This window comes from Myotis yumanensis, unplaced genomic scaffold (assembly GCF_028538775.1).
Source record: "Myotis yumanensis isolate MYYU_CA2020_CCGP unplaced genomic scaffold, mMyoYum1.0.hap1 SCAF_2, whole genome shotgun sequence".
NCBI lineage: Eukaryota > Metazoa > Chordata > Mammalia > Chiroptera > Vespertilionidae > Myotis > Myotis yumanensis.
This window is the reverse complement of record NW_027223753.1, coordinates 85898238-85921571: the sequence shown is the minus strand read 5'-3', so window position 1 is coordinate 85921571 and position 23334 is coordinate 85898238. Positions and strand designations below refer to the sequence as shown.

At 50.7% G+C, this 23334-nt stretch overlaps 1 protein-coding gene across 6 annotated transcripts; it reads right to left on the bottom strand.

The window, feature by feature from the left end:
* Window positions 1-544: 544 nt before the first annotated feature.
* TFAP2A (transcription factor AP-2 alpha) lies at window positions 545-22907 on the bottom strand. Of its 6 annotated transcripts, none has more exons than XM_070405758.1 (8): window positions 22841-22907; window positions 13744-13797; window positions 13363-13600; window positions 10231-10282; window positions 7966-8197; window positions 6005-6123; window positions 3926-4067; window positions 545-2229 (listed from the first exon to the last, which is right to left on the bottom strand). In XM_070405758.1, the coding sequence occupies exons 1-8, from the start codon at window positions 22876-22878 to the stop codon at window positions 1941-1943; spliced, it is 1164 nt and encodes a 387-aa protein (XP_070261859.1). In that variant the 5' UTR covers window positions 22879-22907; the 3' UTR covers window positions 545-1940. The 6 variants fall into 6 exon arrangements, with proteins under 6 accessions (XP_070261859.1, XP_070261858.1, XP_070261854.1 ...); XM_070405757.1 differs by lacking the exon at window positions 22841-22907 and adding an exon at window positions 22686-22834 and having other exon boundaries at window positions 13740-13797; XM_070405753.1 differs by lacking the exon at window positions 22841-22907 and adding an exon at window positions 16010-16258 and having other exon boundaries at window positions 13740-13797.
* Between the last annotated feature and the right edge of the window lie 427 nt (window positions 22908-23334).

Here is a 23334-nt window from a genome sequence, read left to right as displayed (position 1 = left end):
TTTGTGCTAATGAACTAACAATTTAAACTTCAGTAATTTTTGAGACAGACTCCAAAGTAGTTAGGGGGTGGGGGGTGGGAGGGCAGGTGTCTTCTATTCTCCATCTTCCTTGCCATCCTTAATGTTTGGTTCTGAAGATTTTATATTTTGGTTTCCAAAACACAAATAAAAACCTAAAGGATCAACATAAATAAAACTTTATTTTTAATAATAAAATTAATGTTTCTAGTAAGGAAAAGATAGTGTGTCATTCCTTTAGCAGTACAAACAATCTTTTATCCAAAAGAATACATTGGGTTTTATTGTGTCATTTGTCTGGATACAGACTCAGTGGAATATCTAAATGATACCCTGCTCTGAACTCCAAGTTGAAAGTAAGTTTTTATTATACTTGAGGGAAACAATGGGTTCAGCTGCTTATTGCAAGGAGCAATTGCCAAGGGAGAGTTAAACTCAATTACTGTAACCATACTGAATAAAAAATACTGCCAAGAACAAAAATACGCCTGGGTAAAGACAGCCACTGAATAAAAAAAAATCGACATAAAGCGTATCAAATATTTATTTATCTGGGCAACAAAGGACTATGATACATTGACAGGCATGGAAACTACTGCCGGCACAACTCAATACAATACAACTAGAACTGTTTCCAAAATGGCCAGTGAAAATACAGAATGCCAGGTGGTCCCACATGTTTGAAGTTCTCTGAACAAAAAGAGAGAAAGAGAGGAAAAAATATCCCTAACCCTTGGTTTAAAGACAATACTCGTTTATTGCTCAAATGATGCTTTTAAGGGAGGATGGTGGAATGAAATTAACTTTTTCCCCTCCCCCTAATACATAGAAGGGTTATGAAACCACTCAAGTTTAAAAATCTTTCCCAGGTCCAATATCAATTTTTCTTTCCGTTCAATGAAAAGCTAAATGTAATTCTAATTGTATATAAAATTTTACTTTACTTGCTTTTTATTTGTTCAGCTGTTTCATTGTCATCTTTAACATGCTAAATTCATGAATCCCAGAGGAAAAAGGAATCCCCCCAAACCTTGAATTTCTAAATAAGTACCATGAACCACATGAAGAACTAATAGGGAAGATTCAAAACCCACTAAACAAGAGGTAAACGAGATCACCAGATAAATAAAAAAAAGGCTTAAAACAGACTCACCATATTTACACTTCCCATTAAATTACACATAAATAAATATATACAGAGACATGAACACTGATTCCCTTATATAACTGAATCGTGTTGCCAGAGAAAGTTCAAGTTGGTCGCTTTACCTTGAAGAGGAAAAACGTCTACAACTGAGACATGACATGGAACTTCGTGTATTTGTGTTCAAGTTTATTCACAATACTGATAAAAATGTCATTATCCTTTTTGCCTTTTTAAAGTATGGCTACAATCTGAACCGATGTATGTAAGAGAAGGTGGTGATTCAGTCCCATGAAGCTCATATAATTTTTTTTTTAATTTTTGCGTTCTTTTTTTTAGAAAAAAAAAGTTTTAAGTTTTTGTTGTTGTTGCCATTGTTGCTGTGTGGGGGTTTTTACTTATTTAAAAAAAAAAAGTTCACAAACTCCGACAGAACTTTTCTTTGCTGGCTTCACGGCCTGTTCTGTTCTTAGGCTCCACATGAGGGCAGTGGGTCGATGCTGATGGGGAAGTTGAGGCAGGGCCTGAGTCAGCAGGGGCTGCCCCGCTGACAGTGCAGAGCAGTCCCCAGACTCCCAGATGGGAGGACTGGAGGCGGCAGCGGCGGCGGCGGCGGCGGCGGCGGCGGCGGCGGCAGCAGCAGCAGTAGCAGCAGTGGGGGGTTGCTGATCCCGGAGCTGTCCCCTGCCGGGGGAGGTTGGTGCGGGGAAGACAGAGTGGGTGGGCGCTTGGGGGAGGGGCTGGCGAGGCATGGGAGGGGCTGGGCGGGAGGAGAGCCTCACTTTCTGTGTTTCTCCTCTTTGTCACTGCTTTTGGCGCTGTTGTCCGTGTGGCTGTTGGGGTTGTTGCTGAGGTACATTTTGTCCATGGCCTTGAGGGCCTCGGTGAGATAGTTCTGCAGGGCCGTGACCGCGGCGCACACCGCCGGGCTGCCGAAGCCGTGGGAGATGAGGTTGAAGTGGGTCAAGCAGCTCTGGATGCCGGGCTCCAGGATGGGGTTGGGCCGCGAGTTCCCCAGAGGAGATCGGTCCTGAGCCAGCAGGTCGGTGAACTCTTTGCAGATCTGTCTGCAGCACAAGTGAAGCAGAGAGAGAGAGGGAGACATGAAACTCCTCTGGGGCAGCACCAGCAGCAAAGATAACCTTTCTCCCTACACTTAGCTCCGCCGGGATCCAGCAGACACTGACCTGACCCAAGACCCCAGCCCTAGAGACAGACCTACAGGGGCCACGTGCTGGAAGACCCAGCGGTGTCCACTAACACAGCGCTGCTCCTTCTTTAAATATTTCACTAATGTGTTCAGTCTCTGCCTCTGTCTCTCTCCCCCTCCTCCCCCAGCCGCCTCTCAGCTATACCAAACTTCTAACCCCTCCTCTCTTGCTCACACCAAACATCCTAGTCACTGGAAAACATTTCACACATGAGAAGAGAACAAAGGACAGTAAGAGGAACAAGGAGTCAAACACAAGTCTCTCTTCAATAGCCAACAGCATGCGGCCATCAGCTGTCCTGTTGAAAATATTATAGAGACCCTCTTCTCTGATCTTCTAGAGAGACCTCAGCAGCAGTCTGTGGGATGAAGTCTCCACTCATTCACCTTCTAATCAGTTGCATGTGAACAGAAAGGCAAAACTTTTCTTGGGATTATTCTGCCTTAAAAAAAAAAAGGCATGAAAACCCCATTACTTGGGGATATTCAGAGTGGTTTGGAGAAGAAAGGGTCATTTCAGTTTCCCATTCCATGTCTTTCCCCATACATCAAAATAAAATAAAACTCTCTAGGGAAATTGTGAACATGGGCATGCTTCGAACCTAAGGAAAGAGAAAAAGTTGAAATATAGGAAGATGAGGCCTGCACACTGGAGGCCCTGTCTCTGAATGTGGGAAACAAGGATGAGCTGGGCCTTGGGGATGGACGTAGGGTGGGGGTAGGGAGAAGGGAGAAGGGGGAGCACTAGCAGGCTGCCTTCCCCAAGACTGATGATGTCCCCAGGCCAAACACTGTGCTGCCTGAGGCCGCAGCCTCTGCCCTCTGGTTCCACGCCTTCCTGTGACATGGACTTTGATAATTAAAGGCTTCCAAACAAGCCTTTTAATGTCCAGAAAACATATCAAGACAGTCATTTTCTTTTCACATACCACCTGGAGAAGCCTATTCAACCCAAGCACCCATGGGAATATAACTTGGGGCCATTTTGAAACCTACTTGATATCTTGCCTGTGGGCTAAAACTTGTGGTGTGTGTGTGTCACTTTCCAGGAGAAAGGAAGCAAGAAATGGGATAGGGATTAGGGTTGAAACTAGGACAACTTCTGGTTTGCACATTTTGCAGGCCACTACTTAATCCTTGCCTTTGGATTAACAACTAAGGGTTTACATTGATAGAAGACAAAAACTGACTTGGGCAAGAAAAAGAAACCGATATAGACAAGCCTATTTACTCCTTTGATGACTTGATTCTGGCCGTTCTCAAACAACATAGTCAAAAACCCACGCTCAACTTCTATCGAATCCCTACAATCCCCCACCCCACCCCCACACACATTAATTGTTTGTGATGGGAAGGTGAGGCAGAAAAGATGGAAATACACAGAACAATTCTACTTGTATCTCCCCTTTAAAATAGATTATGATTTATCAGATTGTGTTTATCAATATTTACAACAACAAAGCTGACTAACACAAAAGGAAAAGAGAAAAGTGAGAGCAAATTTGATTTTTGTTTCTCTCCACAATGAAACCCTGAAGAGGTAAGCGCCTTACTTTGTAGCCAGGAGCATGTTTTTTCTTGTCACTTGCTCATTGGGATCGGAATGTTGTCGGTTGAGAAATTCAGCTACTGCTTTGGCAGGAAATTCGGTTTCACACACGTACCCAAAGTCCCTGGCTAGGTGGACGGCTTCTCCTGGCAAGAGGTGAGAGGAGGGAGGCGAGTGCAAGAGAATGTAGAGTTGGGATCAAAACTTCCTCCCAACTCCCTTATTTTCTTAAACCAGATGTTGAAGGAAACACAAAATACTCGTTTTCTCATTTCAGGCATTTTATTTCCTTCTCGGTAGATTCTGGTGGATGTAGTTATCAGGAAAAATGGCCACTTACCCTAGAAGGCCAAGATGATTTGAAAATGTAAATCTCATCCACTACCCCCATTCTCATCCCCACCCTGATAACATTTTCCCAACTTCTCTTTTAAAATGTTTCTTGTATTCCAACCTCACACCTATCAACGCATTCATAAATGGTATGCATAATTACTCCTTGAGCTTTTCTGCAAGGTAACAACTAAGGGTTTACATTTTAACTTGATCGCATATAATTATCTGTTCATCCAAACCGATTAACCAAGAGGATTTGAGGGTCACTCCACTGAGTCTGTCTGTGTTGTTGATTTTCGAATCTTTGGTTTTAATTTCCTGAACCAGTTGGTTTTTACTGCAGGGCTTCCTGCCATTAGCTCCAGCTCCGGAAGAACGCATGCGCCAATTAGAGCATCAAAGCCCTCTCCGCAGAGCTTGTTTCCATAAAATGGAGCGGATCACAAACAATAACAGTTCTCCAGAAACTGCCTCCCTGCTACAGGACTCAACCCCAAACCCACACATACTCTCACGCTACACCCGAACTCATAACTACTTTTTTTTTTTTCTTTTGCATATAGGTCTTTTGGAGTATGGATAGAGCATTTTCTATGTATTGGTATTATTTTTAATATAATGAATATAATGCTACTGTAGATAGTTTCTGGCACTGAACAAATGCTTATTATTTAACAGTTATATTATTGTCATCTTTGACACCATTATCAGATGGTTGATAAGGTTCCTCCTCAAATTTGCCGTTTTAAACATTTTTAGTTATTTACGAAGCTAGAAGTTGAATTCAACTGTATTACACCTCCTCAAATAGAAAATGTAAATAAGATAAAATGCCTTCTGTAAATATAAATGGCAGTTTTGAAATCTGCCTGATAATTTAAGTGCCTTTTCCCCTATAGCCATAAGGCATTTCCAGCAGAACACAAAGGAAAATGCAAGAGAGCTATATATTTATTCCAACACACTCAACTTAAGCCAATTTAGTATCAGAAAAACTTAACAGGAATCTAGAGGAAGCAGGAATCTGAGAAGATCCTCGTGAGGGTGCATCTAGAGCGGGGAGTGAGGACAGGGTTGGCTTTTGTTTTTGAGGGGTTTGGAAGCGTGCATGTGTGTGTTGTGTTGTGTGTGCATGCATGCGCGCATGTGTGCTTAAAACTGCCAGGAGAAACTTTTTGCAATGCTCATCTTTCTTTTTTCTTTTTATATCCAAACAATTCAAAGTCTAAAATCACTCACTTTTCTTCCCCTCCAAGTAAAGAAGCACAATTAAAGGAGAGATAAGGGAGCATATGTTTGGAAAACAAAAACTGAAAGGGTATATAACCCTGAGCTTTCAGGATGGTCTTAAATCAGGATGCAGGTCAAAGATTCCCAAATTAATTCAGGAAGTAATGGTCACGCATTTCTCAAATGCAGATGTCAGAATACCTTAAGTGATTTACTGCTGAGCTCTATAAGGGAGACAGGAACTTGGAGAATATGCAGTTCTTAAATTTTCACATTGTTTAGGTCAGAATTGGGCTAGGGAGGTGTAATTTTGTGGCAGAGGGGAAGAGGAAAGGAGGATAGGAATAAATGCAAATAGTTTTTTGACATGCAAGAATTTCATTCACTTCCTGCTTCGTTCTCTGGAAAAAAAATGAAACTGCCCAATTGACACAAAATACAACCAAACATCTGGCCACTAAGTACTACCCATTTCCCCAGAAGAAACTTCCCTCTTGTTAGCAAGTAGCTTGCTTACCCTCCACTAGTGATGTGAGCAGGGTGACATTGGCAGCTTTGCGTCTCCCTGCTGGCAGATTTAATCCTATTTTGTCCAGCTTTTCTCTTAAAGATCTTCCTCCATTTTTAGACTTCGCCCTGTTTCGAAAATATAGGAAAAGGATTTAGAAAACATTGGGTTGCTCTGCATCATATTATAGTAATTTTGACAGCTTCCTAAAATTAAGAATCACAGCCCCGAGATATTTAAGGGAGGGAAATCTAGGGAGAAATGGTACAGAAACATCATAGGAGACAAATGCTTGTTAAACTGTAAAGCATCGTCTGTCTTCAGTTATTATTGCAATTACTGTGGCAGGTTGGAAGGTTTTGAGTTCCCAACTCTCTAAAGAACCACAAACAAAAACAGCTCTCACCTCTAGGGTGTAAGGTACTTTTTAGTTCAACTGGTCACTGTATATTTTCCCTGTTGCTACAATCACATACATCCCAGTGGGGTCTTTAAATTGTCTTTGTAAGATCTGCTGTTAGGTTGTTCAGAGTAACCAAAGTTATCATCACTCTCACGTTTCTTGCTCTGGCTTTAGCCCCAACGGGGAATTCATTTCACCAACTGTTTACATGCCATGTCACCAGCCTAACTGGAAATGTCAAAAGCTGCTATCGGCCTTTAAAAATTTCACTGATTTTGAGACAATGGAGGCGGTTCTAAATAGATGTCTAAATAGACTTCCATAATCAGAAAGTGGTTAAGATAAATTGTTTAAATAAAACAGCAAATTAATTAATTTCAGATTTTATTCCCTACTCAAGTGCTCTTTAATTGTGTGGATTAGATTATACTCCCCTAGGTAAACAGTCTCCAATATTGGGGGTGGGGGGAGGGGAGGAAAAGGCAGAGGGCGGACTCAGATCTGTGACAGTGAGAGATTACAAAGGGACAGCCAAGTGACTGTGAAGGAGGAAGAAAAGATTAAAATAGCTGATGTTAAAACCTTCCAGGAATGGTTTTATAGGCTTTGTACGGGATATACCTATCAGAGCAGAACCAAAAGTCTCATAGGTAGGTAAATGAATATCAAAAGGATAAAGTTTTGGTCTACTTTCTTATTTTAAAAAAGGGCGGGGGGAGAAAGTATTTGTCTGGGAAAGCTCAACACAAGACCCTCGGTTGGGTGGAACCCTAGGAGGAAGAAGCCCACAGGAGGGAGAAACCTGCCCTGAGGGAAGATGCTCCACCTCGCTGCCGCTTATGAAATCTTATCTACGAAATGAATCATTCCGACCTCGCGGGGGTGAGGCCACGAATGTAACATGCATTCGTCGGTAGTGACGGCACCTAATGCACTTAAACGTGCCTTGCATGCTGCCTGGCACACATCGGGGCCGCCATACATCGCGACCATGAATGCAAGTGCCTTGGGCACGGGGAGTCACCTTCTGTCCGACGTGGTAATGACCGGCGGGCATGGCGAGCTGACTCAAGATAAAGCAACTGTCTTCCACTTAAAACTCTATTCTAGGAACGACGGGTTACCCGTCGGAGGCCCTACACGGAGGTAAAGAAAAGCGAGGAGCCCGAGAGGAAGTTTTCCAGGGCCAACAAGGTGTGAGCAAGGAGGTAAAAGGCAGCGGCACGGCGCCCCGCGGCTGCCGCAGCCGGGACTGAGCTCACGGCGGAGCGAGCTGCGCGTGCGCGCCGGGCGGGGCGGGAGGAGCCGGAGGGCCCAGCGAGCGCGCGGCCGCCACCACCCGGGCGCGCGCCAGGCCCCACCCCCACGCGGGGAGGGGCGGAGAAGGCGGGCGCGCGGCGCCTCGCCCCGCCCCTAGCTCCACCCACTCCGTCCCACGCCTTCTCCCCGCCCCTTTCCTGTCCCGCGAAGGGAGGGCCGCGGCGCGAGGTCCGTCGGCGTCGCGGCCCGGCGCAGGCGCAGTGCCGCCCGGGCCGCGGGCGGGGAGGTCGGGCCGCGCAGGCCTCACCTCCGCAGCACTCCGCCCAGCAGCGAAGCGTTGAGACACTCGGGCGGTGAGAGGCGCCGCTGTACTTCCGCCACCGTGACCTTGTACTTCGAGGTGGAGCTGAGGAGCGAGAGGCGACCCGGAACTGAACAGAAGACTTCGTTGGGGTTCACGACGCCACCGAAGAGGTTGTCCTTGTTAATGGGGATGGCGGAGACGGCGTTGCTGTTGGACTTGGACAGGGACACGGGGCCTGCGGAGACAGACCGGAGGCCGTGTGTGGGAGCCGAGGATCCCGCCCAAGAGCTGCCGGGCACGCCTCTCCTCCCGGCCAGGGCAGGCGCCCCGGCTTGCGCGGCAGCCCCCCTTTTCTTCCAGCCCTGAAAACTGCATGGCTCTTTCCCACCTCCTGCCCTCCTCCGTCCTGGGATCAAGACTTCTCCTCGGCGCGCCTCCCCCCCGGCCTGGAGGTGCCCCCACCGCCCGCCGGCCAGGCCTGTCCTGTTAGTCAGGGTGCTGTCTGGAGACGGTGGTGCAGCTGTGAGCCGCTGAGCGCCAGCGTCCGAGGGCGGGGGGCCCTAGACAAGGTGCTCCCGCACGGGCTTGGGGTGCAGGGGCGGGGATGACGTTTGCAAACCAAGAGCAAGCCAACTACGCGTCCTTTGGAGTTTGGTGGAATGAGGGGTTGAGTGTTGGGGGGAAATGACTTCATAAACCTGTCATTAAAATCAGCCCAGCGTTTAGATGGCAAATCAGCCTGTAAAGGAGCATTTTCAGTTTTAAGGCAGCACCAAGCTGGGAAGTGGCCTGTTGACACACACAACACGTGCCCCATCCTTTGGAGAAATAGGCCCTTTCCTGTTTAGTTTTGAGAACGACTCGAGTTTTGAAGAGCCATCCCAAGCCCCGTTTTGTACTAGAAGGAAGGCCACACGGGCCCACCACGGAATACTTTGGTTGAGCAAATAGTTAATGGTCCTCTGCTCACGCGTCCTCATTGGGAAGGCAGGGAGGATACCTCACTAGCTAAATTCATTAGCTCTTCATTGTCGGACCCATCATAGTTAGGAAAAAATTTCAAGACCAGCAGAAAGTGTACTAACGTTACATTTCTCGACACCAATATGATTCAGATGCATTCGTAACCATTTAAGTACCGTATGCGTTTGTATTTTTAAAATCCCACATGGAGACATATATAATAATGTGTAAACATTCTCATTGCCTTACTCCTCCCTCTTTAATGGGATATTCTAGATGTATGGGGAGGTGGGGGGGCTCTAGTTTTGGATAGATCACTTGTGACATTAATAGCTCTGGGGAGGCTAATAGAGACAATAGGAGTTAAACGAACTCTTGAGAGATTACTAATAAAAGAGCCAATTATCATGTCGACTTGGAAAGAGCATCTCTTAAGATTTATCCCTTGCACATCTAATTTGATGTGACAAAGACTTCACAGATGCAAAAATGAAACTCTAAACTCGCTAACAAACTGATTGGGGTTAGAAATGAAATGAGAACAGTTTTATATAGCATCGTCCTCTGGTGGTGCCTAGAATCCTGAAATGTAACATTGCCACCATAACAACAACAACAACAACAAAAAAGCTGCTGTGAATAGCATTTAATCCAGTAAACTTTATTTCTACTCACTAAATACAATACAAATTACAGATCCATCCAAATCACTGGACACTTAAAACAACTTTTGCTTTGAACAATTATGCTAACAATCCTGACATCTTCAAGATGCTAATTTTAACCAAAAGCCAAATTTTTGTTAACCTAATTCACAAAGTTTAAAAACCCTTAAAGAGCTAATGAGAAATTAAGTGGAAAATCATGGAAGGTTTTTTTTTTTTTCACTCTGCTAAGGAATGCTATGTCTCTTTATCATCTGCCCTTATATCAATAGTAAATTATTTGCACTGTTTTAGCATATCACTTCTTAATACTCCTGGCCACTCACACAAACTATTAAAACATTTCAAAATTGAAATGCCACTTCCAAATCGGTTAAACTATTACACATTTTATGTGTTTGTCCAGATATCATTAAACTAAATTAAATAATCAAATCATGAATCAGAACAAAGCTAGCCTGTTGCCATTGCTAACCTACTGAAAGCCGATCATTCAAGCATTGCTGTTCTATGCCTGTTTGCTAATTCTGAGCCTTTAGGAAAATCGTATTTGAAAAAAATAAATACAGCTCTTGCCAGTTCTTTTAAATAGCACTATGCCTGTAAGGACATGCTTGGAATGCAAAAGGAAATGGCTTACCTTTCTTAATTACAGTTTGATCTGGGATGTTAATACCCGGGTCTTCTACATGCTGCAACAAAAGGATACACATGGATGTAAGTGTATAATCAAAACAAAAGGAAATGAATATTCCGTGCAAGATGGGGGGAGGGGAAGGTGTAGAATCAAAATTCCCCCCTTAGAGTGACATTTATATATAAACATCTCATCTTGGCTTATTGGAATCTGGGGCTTTGCAACTCAAGAGGTTTCACTGCACACCCACGGCCAATTTCTCCTCCTCCAGAAAATAATTTGAGTTTGAAAGAAGTGGGGGTTGGGAATAAAACTTTCTTTAGAAATTAAAATTGAGTTCTGGAGCACCTAATCTTTTCCACAATCAGCTCAACCTTTTAAAATGCACCTAGCATTACTTTGGCGCCTCAGTGGCTTCGGACTTTTAGTGATTCAAGGGCTCAGCAGCAAAAGCCAGGGAAACACAATAGAAATGACAGGCAGGACAGGGGTGTGCTGGAAATGCTTTAGGTAGTGTGATAAACAGCAAATGCAGATACACATCTTCACTTATGGGAAAATAATAATTTGTGTGATCTTTTTGAAAAAAGGACTACTGCCTAAATTGGATATCAGAGAGGAACATAAATGATTTTTAAAAACAAACACAAAAACGTTTGAGGTTGTTTCTGTTGTCCAACAGCAGATTTGTTGGGGTGGGGGTTTCTTTTTTTGCGGATGGATGGGTGTATGTGTGTGCCAGAGTCAAAACGTGATTAGAAAGTAAAATGAAATCATGTTTTCTAATGCAGAAACTGACAGGCAATATAATGTCTGGCTGTGTTTACAAATTAGCACCAGGGCTGCTGAGATAGAAGATTTCGCAATCGTTACCAAACACAGGCATTACCATTTAAAAAACTATTACTTCCTTCTCTAGTCTTTGTCCAACAATAATACTGATTCAAACATTTTCCATTCTGTCTTGGATTTATGCTCCTGTTAATTGTGCCTGATCGCAATGATTCCGGGTGGATGGTACTACATTGCTTTATTACAGGTTTTATTATACTCAATGCTCTCATTTGTAACTTGCCTAAAGTGCTTCTGGATTTAAGTATAATTAAATTGAGAAATGTTCAGAAATGAGTACTGCTGCAGTTCTTGTGTTTTAACTATATGGGGAAATATGATCCCTTTATGCATGCACCCTAAACTCATAAAGTAAATGTAGTGTGGCATAATACTTTTATTTGTTATTTCTAGACCTTGTCCATACAGGGAAGACTGTTAAGTTTAAAACCCCACTGAGATATTAATGATTAAATAATTTTCACCATCGATTTGATTTTCTTAAATATTTAGCAGTCATTCTTATTAAAGGTTAACTGTTGCAGCAATGGGAAAATTGAAAACAACCCTTTTCCTGACCCAAATTCCTTTGAAAGAATTTTTTTCTTAAAAGGTGGGGAAGGGAGGGGGAGAGCAGCAACTGGGTTTCCTTGTTTTCATTTGATCTTTAGGTTAATTTCTCCTACTGACCAATTTCACCACAAAGAGGGACTATACAGGTGTTAAGAATTCACACCAACCACTTTCGAATTTTTGCAAAGTAGAGCAATTCTAATCCACAGTCCTCTCAAAAGCTTGCAACATTATTTTGCAATTCAAATATTTCCAAAGACCAGGCTAGGAAAAGGATTCAGAGAATCTTTGGGAAGAAGTAAAATGATCACAACTTCCAGGCTTGTTTTTTAATTGCGCTTTTCTCAACTATTGCTCCTCTCATTTTCCTTCCCAAGAACTGCACAGTTTAGTATCAGCCTCTAAATACATGTTCGAACACACATACACATACAACACACTCACACAGACACACACACACACACACACAATGCTTACTAAACCCCACATTGGATCAAGTTCCTACTTTTCTGCTTTCCATGCAAGGCTGCTAAACATAACCAACAAATTTCAGTGATTAACTGAGCTAAATGAGAGATGTAATAAATTTTCTATTTTCCTATGTAACTTCCAGTTTTAAATTCACCAAGCAAGCAGGTAAGTTCATCTGACCATTTTCTTTGCAATCTAATGCAGTAATCATTAAACTGTCAACGGACATATTGCTGCAATATTTGATGCAGTAATTTGAAATAGCATTTCAGCAAAAATCACATCCAGATACATTTCCTCTCCAAAGAAAAGCAGCATTAATAGAGCCTTTACAGCTTTAATAAAATTATTGGCTTGTTCTAATTCCATTTCAGGAAGGTTGTGAGGAAACCATAAATATGTAGAATTGAAGCAGAGATGCTGGTTTAAATTTAATTTCAGAAAGTATTTTCAAATTATCAATAGCTGGTTTACATTGTAAAGAGTAAATGTGCTAATATCATGCTTATTAAGAGATCATTTTAAACTACATTTATTGATAACTGAATTAAAACAAGTAATGTTGCTCAATAGTTTCAGAACATTTAATTTAACATGGGGTGTAGCAGGTTCTGATAGGCGTTTGGAACCCAGCTAATGATTTATGAGGTCAGCACTTAGCACCCCTAGGAAGAGAAGAAGGCTGCATTTTAATGTCCCTCTGCTCAGATTTGCTACTTAACTCTTCCTTAATCAGGGTAGGGGATACACATAACTTTCAGATATCACTAATGCTTGTGAAATCCGGTAAAATTAATTTTTCAGTTTGTCTTTTACACTTTCTTTTGAGTTGCCAGAGCATTTAATGAGCTCTTTCGGTTGAATTTTAACATCTTTTTCAGGACAGGGGGAAATCCCAGCGCCAGACTCAGAGGTGGAATTAGATCCTCTCCCAATCGAAACAGTTTACTGTCTTGGCGAGGGGGAGATATTGTGACATTCATCTGATTTATTTGCGTCGGTGGAAATGGTAATGCTGGCATTGTCTGGAGGATTTCCAGGAACCATTGTTCTAGGGGCAGAACTCAACTTATTTTTAATTTTTTAAATTCGGTTGTCTATGTGAGTCCTGAAAGCGCCCGCCCAAAAAAATAAAATGAGATTTTGAAAAAGTGAACACACTGAAGAAAACCCGGGCCCACCGGCTGTGCGTCCCCGGCATCTTCTCTGGGAGGGGGGACGGGCTGCACTCCCTCTCGCGCCGTCCGCGCGGCCTCTTACCGGGACGTCCTCGATGGCGTGAGGTAAGGAGTGGATCGGGAGGTCTCCGAGTCCGGAGCCCAGCCCGTGCGGGCCGTGCAGGAGGTCCTCGTGCCGTCGGTAGTCCCTGCGAGGATCCAGGCCAGACAGCTGGTGGGGCAGCCCCCGGTGCGTGTGCAGGAGCCCAGCCTCCTGGCTCTGCCTCTGGCCGGGCCAGCCCGGGTGCTGCGGCTGCGGCTGGGCGTGCAGGGGGTTCAGGCTGTAGGGGTCGTTGACGTGGGAGTAAGGATCTTGCGACTGGGAGTAGATAGGCTGGTAGGGCGGGGGGAAGTAGGGGGGCTGGAAGTCGGCATTGGGGGTGTGGGACAGCGGCGGGGCGCTCGTGTAGGGAGATTGACCTACAGTGCCCAGCTGGGGCAACCGCGCCGTCCCGTTGCTGGTGCCGTCGTGACGGTCCTGGAAGAGAGCGAGAGGAAAGCGAAGAACAAGCAGTCAGGCGTCGGGCTCCGGCTGTCCAGGCTGAACCCACTCCGCAGGGCCGCGTGGGAAAGCGCCCCTGCCCGGCGACAGGCCGCAGAAGCGAGCTCCCAGGTGCTCCTTTTGGAAAATACCCCAGAGGTGAAACGGGCCCTTCCAAAAACGCGGGGAATGAGACTGGGCAAGTATGGGGCGTAAGAGACTCTCCTCAGCTATTTCTTTCCACGTTCGGGCGGAACAGAAAAGGGCCTCCCAGAATGGAGCACCATAAGCTGCGGCGAGAAACCTCCCTTCAGCAAAATTAAAATTCCTGCTAAATATTAAACAGCAGAAGCGCCACACACACACACACACACACACACACACACACACACACACACCATTTGAACTGCGTTGTTCACCTCGTTCCATTTATTTGGAGGGAAAAATCATACCCATTCAGACTATTAGCATTTCATGACTATTGAAATAGAAACATTTCGTAGTGGGGCTATAACGAAGCACGTTTGAATGACCGGCTTAAAGAAGGTTTTAACTGCAGGTTGGGGTTGGGGGGAGACTCTGCTTTTTCCGTTCCCTCCGTTAAAAGCCCCTTTCTCCCCGGCGTCGATTTACCATATGGATGGGGACGTCTAGTCCAGGTTTAAAATAGACGCAGCCCTCTTGGGTTTAATGAGAGGGGCACCCCGGGGCGGGGGCCCCCACCCCTTCCCCCCCAGCCGCAAAAGGCAGAAGAAACGCCTGACTTTCTGTTCCTCTATTGAAATTCGCTTGCAAAACAAGTGAACAGAGTTGATTCCGGGGAATGCGAACCCTCGGAGGTGCAGCCCCGGGCCCCTAGGGTAAGGGGCACATGGGGCTACGTTTTTTTGGGTGCAAACGGATTTAGCATCAAACGTTGAGCACATCTCAGGAACAAGTGAAGACGCAAGGAAATAAAGATGAACATGGCGAGAAACACGCCTCGGGGAGTAGCGGCGAGGTAGGTCTGCGCGCCGGGAGATGTGGAGCAGGGACAGGGGAGTTGAGGATGGAAAAGAGCAAAGAGGGAAATGCAGATGAAAGGGGCGCCCCGCTGGAAACCTGGTGGCGAAACCCGAGGTCTCGCGCAGCTCCACCGCACAAGGTTTCCAGCCTAGAATTCCGAAGGAAACGGGGGTGGGGGTGGGGGGTGGGACTCACCATAGCTGAAAAACTGTGAACTAACATCTGCGAAGAGTCTGGGGTACCGAGTCAGGGTGGAAAAAAACAAGCAAGCCTGGAGAGCCCGGCTGCCCCGCAGCCCGCGGACGCCCCACACAAAAGGCGCCGGGAGTCCGGCGCCACCCTCGACTCCGGTCACCGCGCCGCCGCTCCCGCTAGCGCCGGAGCCCCGCTCTGGTCCATCCGAACTTGAACCACCGATTCGAGCGGCGCCTTCGGCAGGTCGAACCCCTCGGTCTCTATCTTGCCGGGATCGGTTGTGATTCAAAGTTCCTTAGAAAACGAAAAGCCCCCCCAAAAGAAAAAGTGTGTGTCTGTGTGTGTATGCGTGCGCGCGTGTTCCTTAATCCGTGTCTCCCCTCTTTTCTTAGTGGCGGCTCCGCTTGAGCTTCTAATAACCGCGCTGGGCAGCGTTCCTGGAGCCTCCTAATAGCAGATATTCATGACTATTAATGTTACACGAATACTTAATAAGGGAAGAATGCCTGGAAATCGAGCGTGAAGCGGAGAGGCAACTCGCGCTGGAGCCGGCGCTCAATGCAGTCCATTGACGGGAGCCTCAGTGTAGCAAATCGGAGGCGGGGAGCGGGAGCGCGAGAGACAAAAAGCGGGCGAGAGAGGGAGCGGGCGAGCGCGCGGGGGGCAGCGGCGCAGCGTCTGGCGAATCACAGGGAAGGGGCCACATTTTAAAAGGTTGCAGGGCATGCAAAAGTGAAAGAGAAAGAGGGAGAGAGGGAGACAGAGGGAGAGAGTGCAGAGAGGGAGGATGTGTCTGCGTGCGTGTGTGAGAAAGAAAGTGTGGGCGAGGGAGAGGAGCCCGGAGTGGGAAGAGGGGAGGGAGGAAAGGAGGGAGAGCCCGGCTGGAGGAAGGGAGGAAAAGCGGGAGGGAGGGGGGGAGGAGGGGGAGGGGGCTGAGTCGGAGCGCGGGGAGGGGGAGGCCGCGGGGAAGGGGGAGGGGGGGAAAGGAAGCGAGTGAGGACAATCGGACCTAAAAGGCTGGAGCAGACCTCGGGAGAGCGTGGGGGCCGCGTGTCGCCGGCTGGAGCTACCGGGGACCGTGTCCGGGTGTTCCACCGGCTCTCGGCACCGGAGGCGCCTCCCTGCCCTCTCCGGCCGCGAGCTCCTCCGCTCAGCAGCCGGGCCTGGGACTCGGGATTCGGCCGCGCGCCGCCTCGCCGCTCCTCCATGTCCCGGGCCCCACCCGGGACTGACCCTCGCCTCGGCTGCCGCTGGAGCCTCCCTCGAACACCCGGGGCTGTGCGCTCTGCCGCCCCGCCCTCGGCTCTCCAGGGCAGGGGTTCGGGGAGGGGAGCCGGGACGCGGCCCCGGGCGCGCAGAGACGCGAGGCTGCCCAGCCTGGACGCCGCTGGCGCGGACTCCCGGCTCAAACCCGTCCAACTGGCTGGGCCACTCCCGCCCGACGCCCCCCCTCCCTGCCCCCCCGGGATGACACGGCTCGTTCTCTCCCTGAGCGGCTAGGCGGCCGCCGCTGCCAGCCTGCCCGCCGGGTTGTCAGAACAAGCGGCACCTCGCCTCCTGCGTGTCCCTGCAGAGCCCCGACATAATTAGACAGCCCCGAGCCGGCTCGGAAACCCGAAATCCCTGCTCCGGCACTCGCCCGCCGCGGCCAAAGTTGTTGAAACAGCCTTCACTCTGTTTTCTTCCCCGTCTCGTTTCTCATCATTTCCCCCCTCTTTTTCGCCTCACCCACACATGCACACGCGCCCCCACAGGGTCTCTCTCTGGGGGTGCCAGTTCCTCGCCCCCCTCCCAGGTCCCACAGGCGCCCAGCGCCGCGCGGAGGCCCGGACGCCGCCGACCCAGCTTGCAGCGCCGGGAGCTGGGCTTGGGCCTCGGAGAAAGTGAGCGCCCGAGCCTCCGGCCACAGCCCGGCCGGGACAATCCCCCTAAGACTTAAGGACTGAGTTTCACCCCGATTCGCTCGCCGAGGGCACCCCCGCTCTGAAAACAAAGCGGCTGGTCTGAGACGTGGGGTGTCTGCACCCCGCGCCGCGCACAACAGGAGCCCCGGAGCAGCACCCGTCTCCGAGGGATGTCACCCCGTGCCCCATGGGGGTGGGGAGAGCGAAGAGAAAGGGCCCGGGAAAGGAGCGAGATTTAAAATCGTCTACGAATAGGAGGGGAAGGGAGACGGGCGGCACCACGTTCACAGAAACCCAGGTTCCGATTTCGGGGCAGACAGGCCCCCTGCCGCTGCGCCCTCGCAGACCTCCCTGCCTGGCGCTGCCAGCTCCAGATGCCAACGAGAAAGAAAGGAAAGGGGGGAAAGAGCAAGAGCCGGGACCGCCACCTCTTTATTTAGGTAATCTCCGGCCTCGGCCCCCTCCCCCTCTCGTGACTCATCGACTCCTCCCGGCCCGGGCGGTACGGGCGGCAGGAGCGGCGGCCGCCTGGCCGGGTCTCAGCGCCTCCCGCGGGCAGACCGGTAGTGCCGGGGCTTCCCCGGCTCCAAGAACCCGAGCTCCCGGGACCCTGGGTTTTTTAACGGCTCCATCGGCCCCGCTGGCTCCTCGCACCGGAGGTCGAGTGTAGCCCCGCCAGGATTCCCACGGTGACGCCGCCGACTGCCGAGCGGCCGCCGGGGCAGAGGCGTGGTGACCCGGGAGCCGGGAAACTCCGAGCCGCGCCGCCCCCCACCCCCACCCCGTGGAGGCGCCAACCAAGTGTTCAGAGAGAGAAGCGGCGCGGAACTTCCTGAGCAGCGAGAGCACCTGGAGCGGGCCCGCGGCGGTGGGGAGAGGAGCGATCTCACCCTGAACCCGCTGAAAGGGGATGCAGCCCAGCTTACAGCGAAGTGCGCGGCCCCCTCTCCACAGAGAAATGAGCCTTTTTTAAAAAAAGGATGGGGGAGGAATAAATAAGCCAGTAAATAAACAAGCAAACAAACATTAAGGACCAGAGAGGAAGTTAAAGAAGGTAAAGGATTTTCTCTTTCCTGTCTCTTCCTGGTGACTTGGGCTCCCAGAACCTCGCTAGAGAGGCACGCGGAGTGCACGGGCGCGTGCCCTGTGGCCAGCAATCGCTTCCAAAACCCATGCTGGTCTCTCCTCTCCCTCGTCTCGGGCACAGGCAATGTTGCTCAGAAAAGGGGGGAAAGTGGGGCACAGGTTTAGGAGGGGCGACATGAAAAGGGGAGCGCCCGCTGGCTCGCTGTCCGACCTCTCCCCGGCATCCTTCGGGCGAATCGGAGAGGCGGGCGCGGCGCTGCGCGGCGCTGGGCGAAGTTTGTCCACCCGCACTTCTCCGCGGGCTGCGAGGAGAGGAGGTGCGGAGGGGAAAGCTGGGATCCTGAGGCCGAGAGGATAACTGAGCCGGCGCCGCGCTTACCTCGCAGTCCTCGTACTTGATATTATCCGTCAGTTTCCAAAGCATTTTCATGGATCGGCGTGAACTGATTGGCCCCCTCTCTGCCTCGCACCCAAGTGCAGCTACTCGCGGGGTAAGCGCAAAGTGCCGGCTGTGACGGTGAGCGGAGGAGGAGGAGGAGGGAGAAGAGGAGGAGGAGGGCAGAAAGGGGGAGGAGGAGGTCGAGGAGGAGGAGGGTGAGGAGGAGGAGGCGAGAAGGGAAAGAGCTCCCGTGTGCGCTCGGAGATCTCCCTCTAATGGTAGAAACTTTTCCCTTTTCCAGCTCTTTACCCACAGCCTAATCGCCTCATTAGCATATCAACAATAATCCAATTGCTCGCCAGCTCGACTATCTGCCTCCGAACCAGGTATAAAGGCCTCTTGGAGCCGCCAACTTGCTCCCGGAGCGCACGCCCCGCCAGTGAGCCCTGGAGATCTCCAGAGCCCCGCCTCGCGCCCCTGCCCGTCCCCCCACCCCCAGTCCTCCCCAATCCCCCACTCCGTCCCCTCCTAGAGGGAGCAGCCCGGCGCAGAGGCCAGGCTCTCAGCGCCGCTCCCCCACCTCTGCTGCTAATAACGGCGCTGTCCTTCCGGCCCCCTCCCATTTTATTAGAAATTATCCTTTTCGCAATTAAACATAGCCACCACACCAAGATCAGCGAAGTCACGCCAGGATTTTTGCCCAAGAAAAGATCGCCTCCGCCGGGGCAGCCACCACCTCGGGCCGCAGAGCGCTGGGAGTTTTATTGGCTTTGTGCTTCACCCCCAGGTTGGAGGTTTTGCCAAACGGCCTCCGTCGCTCGGCTGGGGTTTGCGATTCTTTAATTGCCGCGTGTAAAATAAAAATTGTACCCTGAAGAGGTTACTTGACAGCTCCAGGAGTTAAATGATTTTCCTCCCGTTTGTATGAAGCCAGGGCCGGGTGATAACTCAACGTGGTGTTTGGACTGAGGGTTTCCTGGGCGGGCTGTGGACAAGGACACGGAACTCCTAGGGAGGCTCCAGTCGCTTCTGGAGTTGAGCCGGAATACTGACATGTGTGCACTTGCATGCATCAAAATAAGTCGCTGGGAACCAATTCTTCGCTGTGCTCATCTGCTCCAGTTTTCCCAAGATTCCGCTTTTTAATTAAAGCAGGGAGAGTTCCTTCATGATTTGGTGATGTTGCCCACGCGGCCGGGCTTGCTGGGGCGCAGTGCCCGGCTGCCCCGGAACCGAAGACCGGCCAGCCATTCCCTCGGCCAGGTTGGCCGGTCTAGGCTCTCCCCCTCTACACAGGGGCCTGCTCACCGCAGGGCTGTATTTTTTCTTCAGTTTTAGCAAAATTTTTAAAGAGGAAAGAAAAAACAAAGACTGATACTCAAAAGACAGAGTAGTCCGTTTCTCTGGCTGAGCTTGTTAATAGGCCTCCACAAAAAAGTTTCTGTCTTTCTCCCACTTGAATATCGAAAACTTCCCAACAACAGTACGTCTCACTTCAGAGCTGCTCGACTAGCGACCTCAGATTCCCTCTGGCCCTGTTTCTTGACAACCCCTAAGCCTCCCGGATTTCCACAGTGTCCTCAAAGCAGGGTAGAGGCTGTTGAAAATCGGAGCTTTCTCTAACAGGTGGAAGAGGGCGGAGGAGAGGGGACCCCTCCCCACAAGCCTTGCGGAAGGGCAATTCTCCCTCCGGGAGACGCAGCAAATTTCCCAAGCCAGGCAGAGTAGGCCAGAGGCCCCCAAAAAGTTAGAAAGAAGACTAGAGCTAGAGGGGAGATTTAGACCCGGAGAGACTCCCTCCCCACCTCTGGGCGCTCCCCTGCCCCCCCCCCCCCCCCCCAGAAGACCAGCATAGTCTCTGGGCTGAGCCCAGCTTGGGGCTCCCCAGGCACCTTACTCAGGAAAGGGTCAGCTCTCTGCGGGCACACTCGCCCTCTGGGGCTGCCCCGGGGTTCACTTTAAGTGGGGAGATGGGCCGCTGGCAGGACTGACACCTTCCCAGCCGGGGCAGCAGACGCAGAGCGTGATCTGTAGGCCAAACCCCAGGCCTGGGAGCATGGATTTTCCACCCCTACACTGCACTACCGCGTGTTTAGAGGAACTCTTGTTTCGCTTTCTTTCTTTCAGTTTGCGGCCTGGGGAAGGCAGAGGCCCTTCATCTTTTCAACCAGCCCCTCTCGCTGCTCCGCACCCCGCCGACCTCCGGCTCCGCACCAGCTAGAGCTGCTAAACTGTTGTTGTATTCCCGCCGAGGGCGCCTTTGAGGTGCAGATTGGAGCCCGCGGGCTCAGAGCCTCCGCCAGAGTTCTGGGCACCAAAGAAAGGCCGGGGCAAGCACCCCGTCACCCCTGGAGCCGGCGGAGGGGCCTGAGAGTGGGCGCCATTACCACCACAAGTCGCTTGTTTGCATGTCAATGGTCCCGCCTAGCCGGCACCCCAGGGCGGCAGCGCCAGGCCTAGGGTTAGGGGGTCCAGGCCAGATTTGGGGCCGTGGAGAAACTAAGAGCAAGTATCTGTGTGAGAGACAGAGATACGGAGAGAAACAAAGAGACAGCGAGAGGCCAGAATGACTCTATTTTCTCCCTTTGTCACTACCCGGTAGGACCCAGCAGCCCAACAGGACAACCTCCGAGCATCCCACTCCTCCCGACCCCAAATCCTCAGCGCGGCACTCAAGATCCAGGCTTCCCACCGCTTGCCAAACAGCGAGCCCGCTGGAGCCAGGCCCTGGGCTCGCTCCTATCCCCTTCAGGCTGTAAGCTTACTGCTTCCGGACCTCGGCTGGGCCTACTGGAGGCCTAGACCCAGGCCCAGCCTTCACTCCCAGCGCCTTCTCGCCACCAGGAATTCAGAATTCTGCAACAAAGTTTTTCCGACTTGAGGAGGAAACCTAAACACCTCTGCCAAAGAACTTCCCTAATCTTCACCCCCCAGAGAAGAGAGTGAAGAAGAGCCCTGAGGCCCACAGGCACAAGGGAAAGAAAGGTGTGCTACCCCAGGATTTGTATTTGGTGTGAGATTTGCATCTCTAAACCACAAAGTTAGTCTAACTTTGGGGATGACATTTTATTTAGTGAGATTTACCTGGTGGGGAGAGGTATACGAGCTCACGGTTGGTTTTTTTTTTTTTTAAAGTGTACGGAAATAAATTAGTATTGAGAGATGACTTCCTTTCCCCAAACTCCAATGAATGTAGTGAAGACAAGACTTCTCTGAACTTTTATTGGCCCAAATGTGAAACAAGTGAAAGAACTCGACCCGCAAGGAGTAGGCCTCGCCTTTTCTTTGGGACGATCAGGGCGTTTGGTTCCAATGGACCCGCAAACTTTTAGGCACATGGAGCCTCGCCCTAACCAGGCCTTGCTTTGCAGGGGCAGAAAAAAAGGGCCCTGGGGTTCCCATTATGAAATCGGAGACAGCAGAGAGGCTGCTGCCCTCACCAATCTGGCCAGAGCCGCCCTGGTTCCCACAGGGAACACGCCTGGAAGTCAGGACAACTCTGGACGAATGCTCCGGACGCCGGGTCAGGTCGTGGCTCAGGTCGTGGCTCGGGGCGGGCAGGACCCGGAGCCTAGCTGGCCTTGCGGCGCCGGAGGCGTTGATTTCGGAAAATTTTAGATCTTCTGCCTCATCGCCCACCATTCACACATACCCGCATCCAGTCTCCCCATCAGGAGCCCAAGAAGCGAAAACTGGCTTCAGGAAGCGGACTGAGTGAGAAGCTAAACTTAGCGCAAACTCTTTGAAGTATTTCCCCAAAGAACACGCTCGCCCCGCGACCCTTCTTCCACCTGGATCCCTTTCCCTTCGCTACATCCCCTAGGTCCCCACAACATGGAGACACACGGAGAGACAGGTGCACCAGGACCCCTCTTCACGCGCAGCCCTGGGGTCTGGGACAAGATCGAAGGCGTAGCGAGCAGGGAAGCCTCCTCATGGCGCACCACAACCCCCGCCCTGCACCCTCCCTCCTCCTGAATTAGTCATCCAGCCCCGTTTCTACTGAGGGGGGTGGGGAGGTGGCTGCATTACTAACTACAAGTGACCCCTCCCCCGGGGGCCACCGTGGGAGCGTGCCGGACCTTCCCCAGCGCCCAGCCCGCGGGCAGCGCGTAGCCCCCGGCGCCTCGGCCGCCGCCGGCGCGTCCTCCTGTCCTCTCTCTCTCCTAGGAGCTCTTCGGAGCGCAACCGGGCGCGCCTCACCTACGACTCTCCTGCCCTGGGCCAAGGCTCTTCCTCTCCTCCTCCCCCTCCCGGCACCCTCCCCTGTCCCACCCCCCTCCCACCTCGGCCCCAGCCCCGGCAAACCCCCGTACCTGCCAGTCCCCCATTTTGGCAAGTATGGACATCGCGTCTCGGCGCTCCTGGCGACGGGTCCCCGCCGGGCATGGGCTGTAGGGCTCGACTGGGCCCGCTCCCTGGAATCGCTTAGGCAAATCCTCCTTTTTTTACCTGCTCACCAACATCTCACCTGGTCATAAAGAGCTGGGTTGCTACCTGCCGACGCATGCGCGCTAGCCCAGGAATTCACTCCGCCAGCCCCAGTCCCTGCGCCTGGCGGAGCTGAACTGGGAAGTGATGGATTTATAGCCACGGCAATCTCGTCATCAACTCCAGCTTTTCCCAACAGCCCCAACCCGCTTTCCCGGTCAGTCTCTGATCTGGGAACCGAGGCAGACGGCCTGCCAGGGTGCACTAGGCGCGCAGCAAGTGTGAGAGGCTGTTTTCACACTCAAGCACTGGGGGCATCTACACAGTCTTCCCATGGCTCTCCTCCCCCTCGAAACTTTGTTGCCGGGAGTCTCCACCCGGAGATGGGTGGGAGGAGGAGTTCAAGACCCGAAAATAGGGCCAGTCTGGATAGGTCCCGCGCACCTGGATGCCCGCGGTGGGGACAGATCCCCCTCCTGCCCTTCCCGCCGGCCCCCGAGATTCAAGGCAGTCCCGGGCCTCGCGGATCCGAGT

Bases quoted from the DNA above. Each gene is read 5' to 3' on its own strand.
- TFAP2A (XM_070405753.1), bottom strand. From the start codon at position 16,208: ATGGAGGAGCGGCGAGGCGGCGCGCGGCCGAATCCCGAGTCCCAGGCC. The intron at 8,198-10,230 runs GTAAGCCATTTC...CTGTCTCCGCAG, and splicing joins TCAAACTGTAATTAAGAAAG to GCCCCGTGTCCCTGTCCAAG. The intron at 2,230-3,925 runs GTAAGGCGCTTA...CTTGTGCTGCAG, and splicing joins AACATGCTCCTGGCTACAAA to ACAGATCTGCAAAGAGTTCA.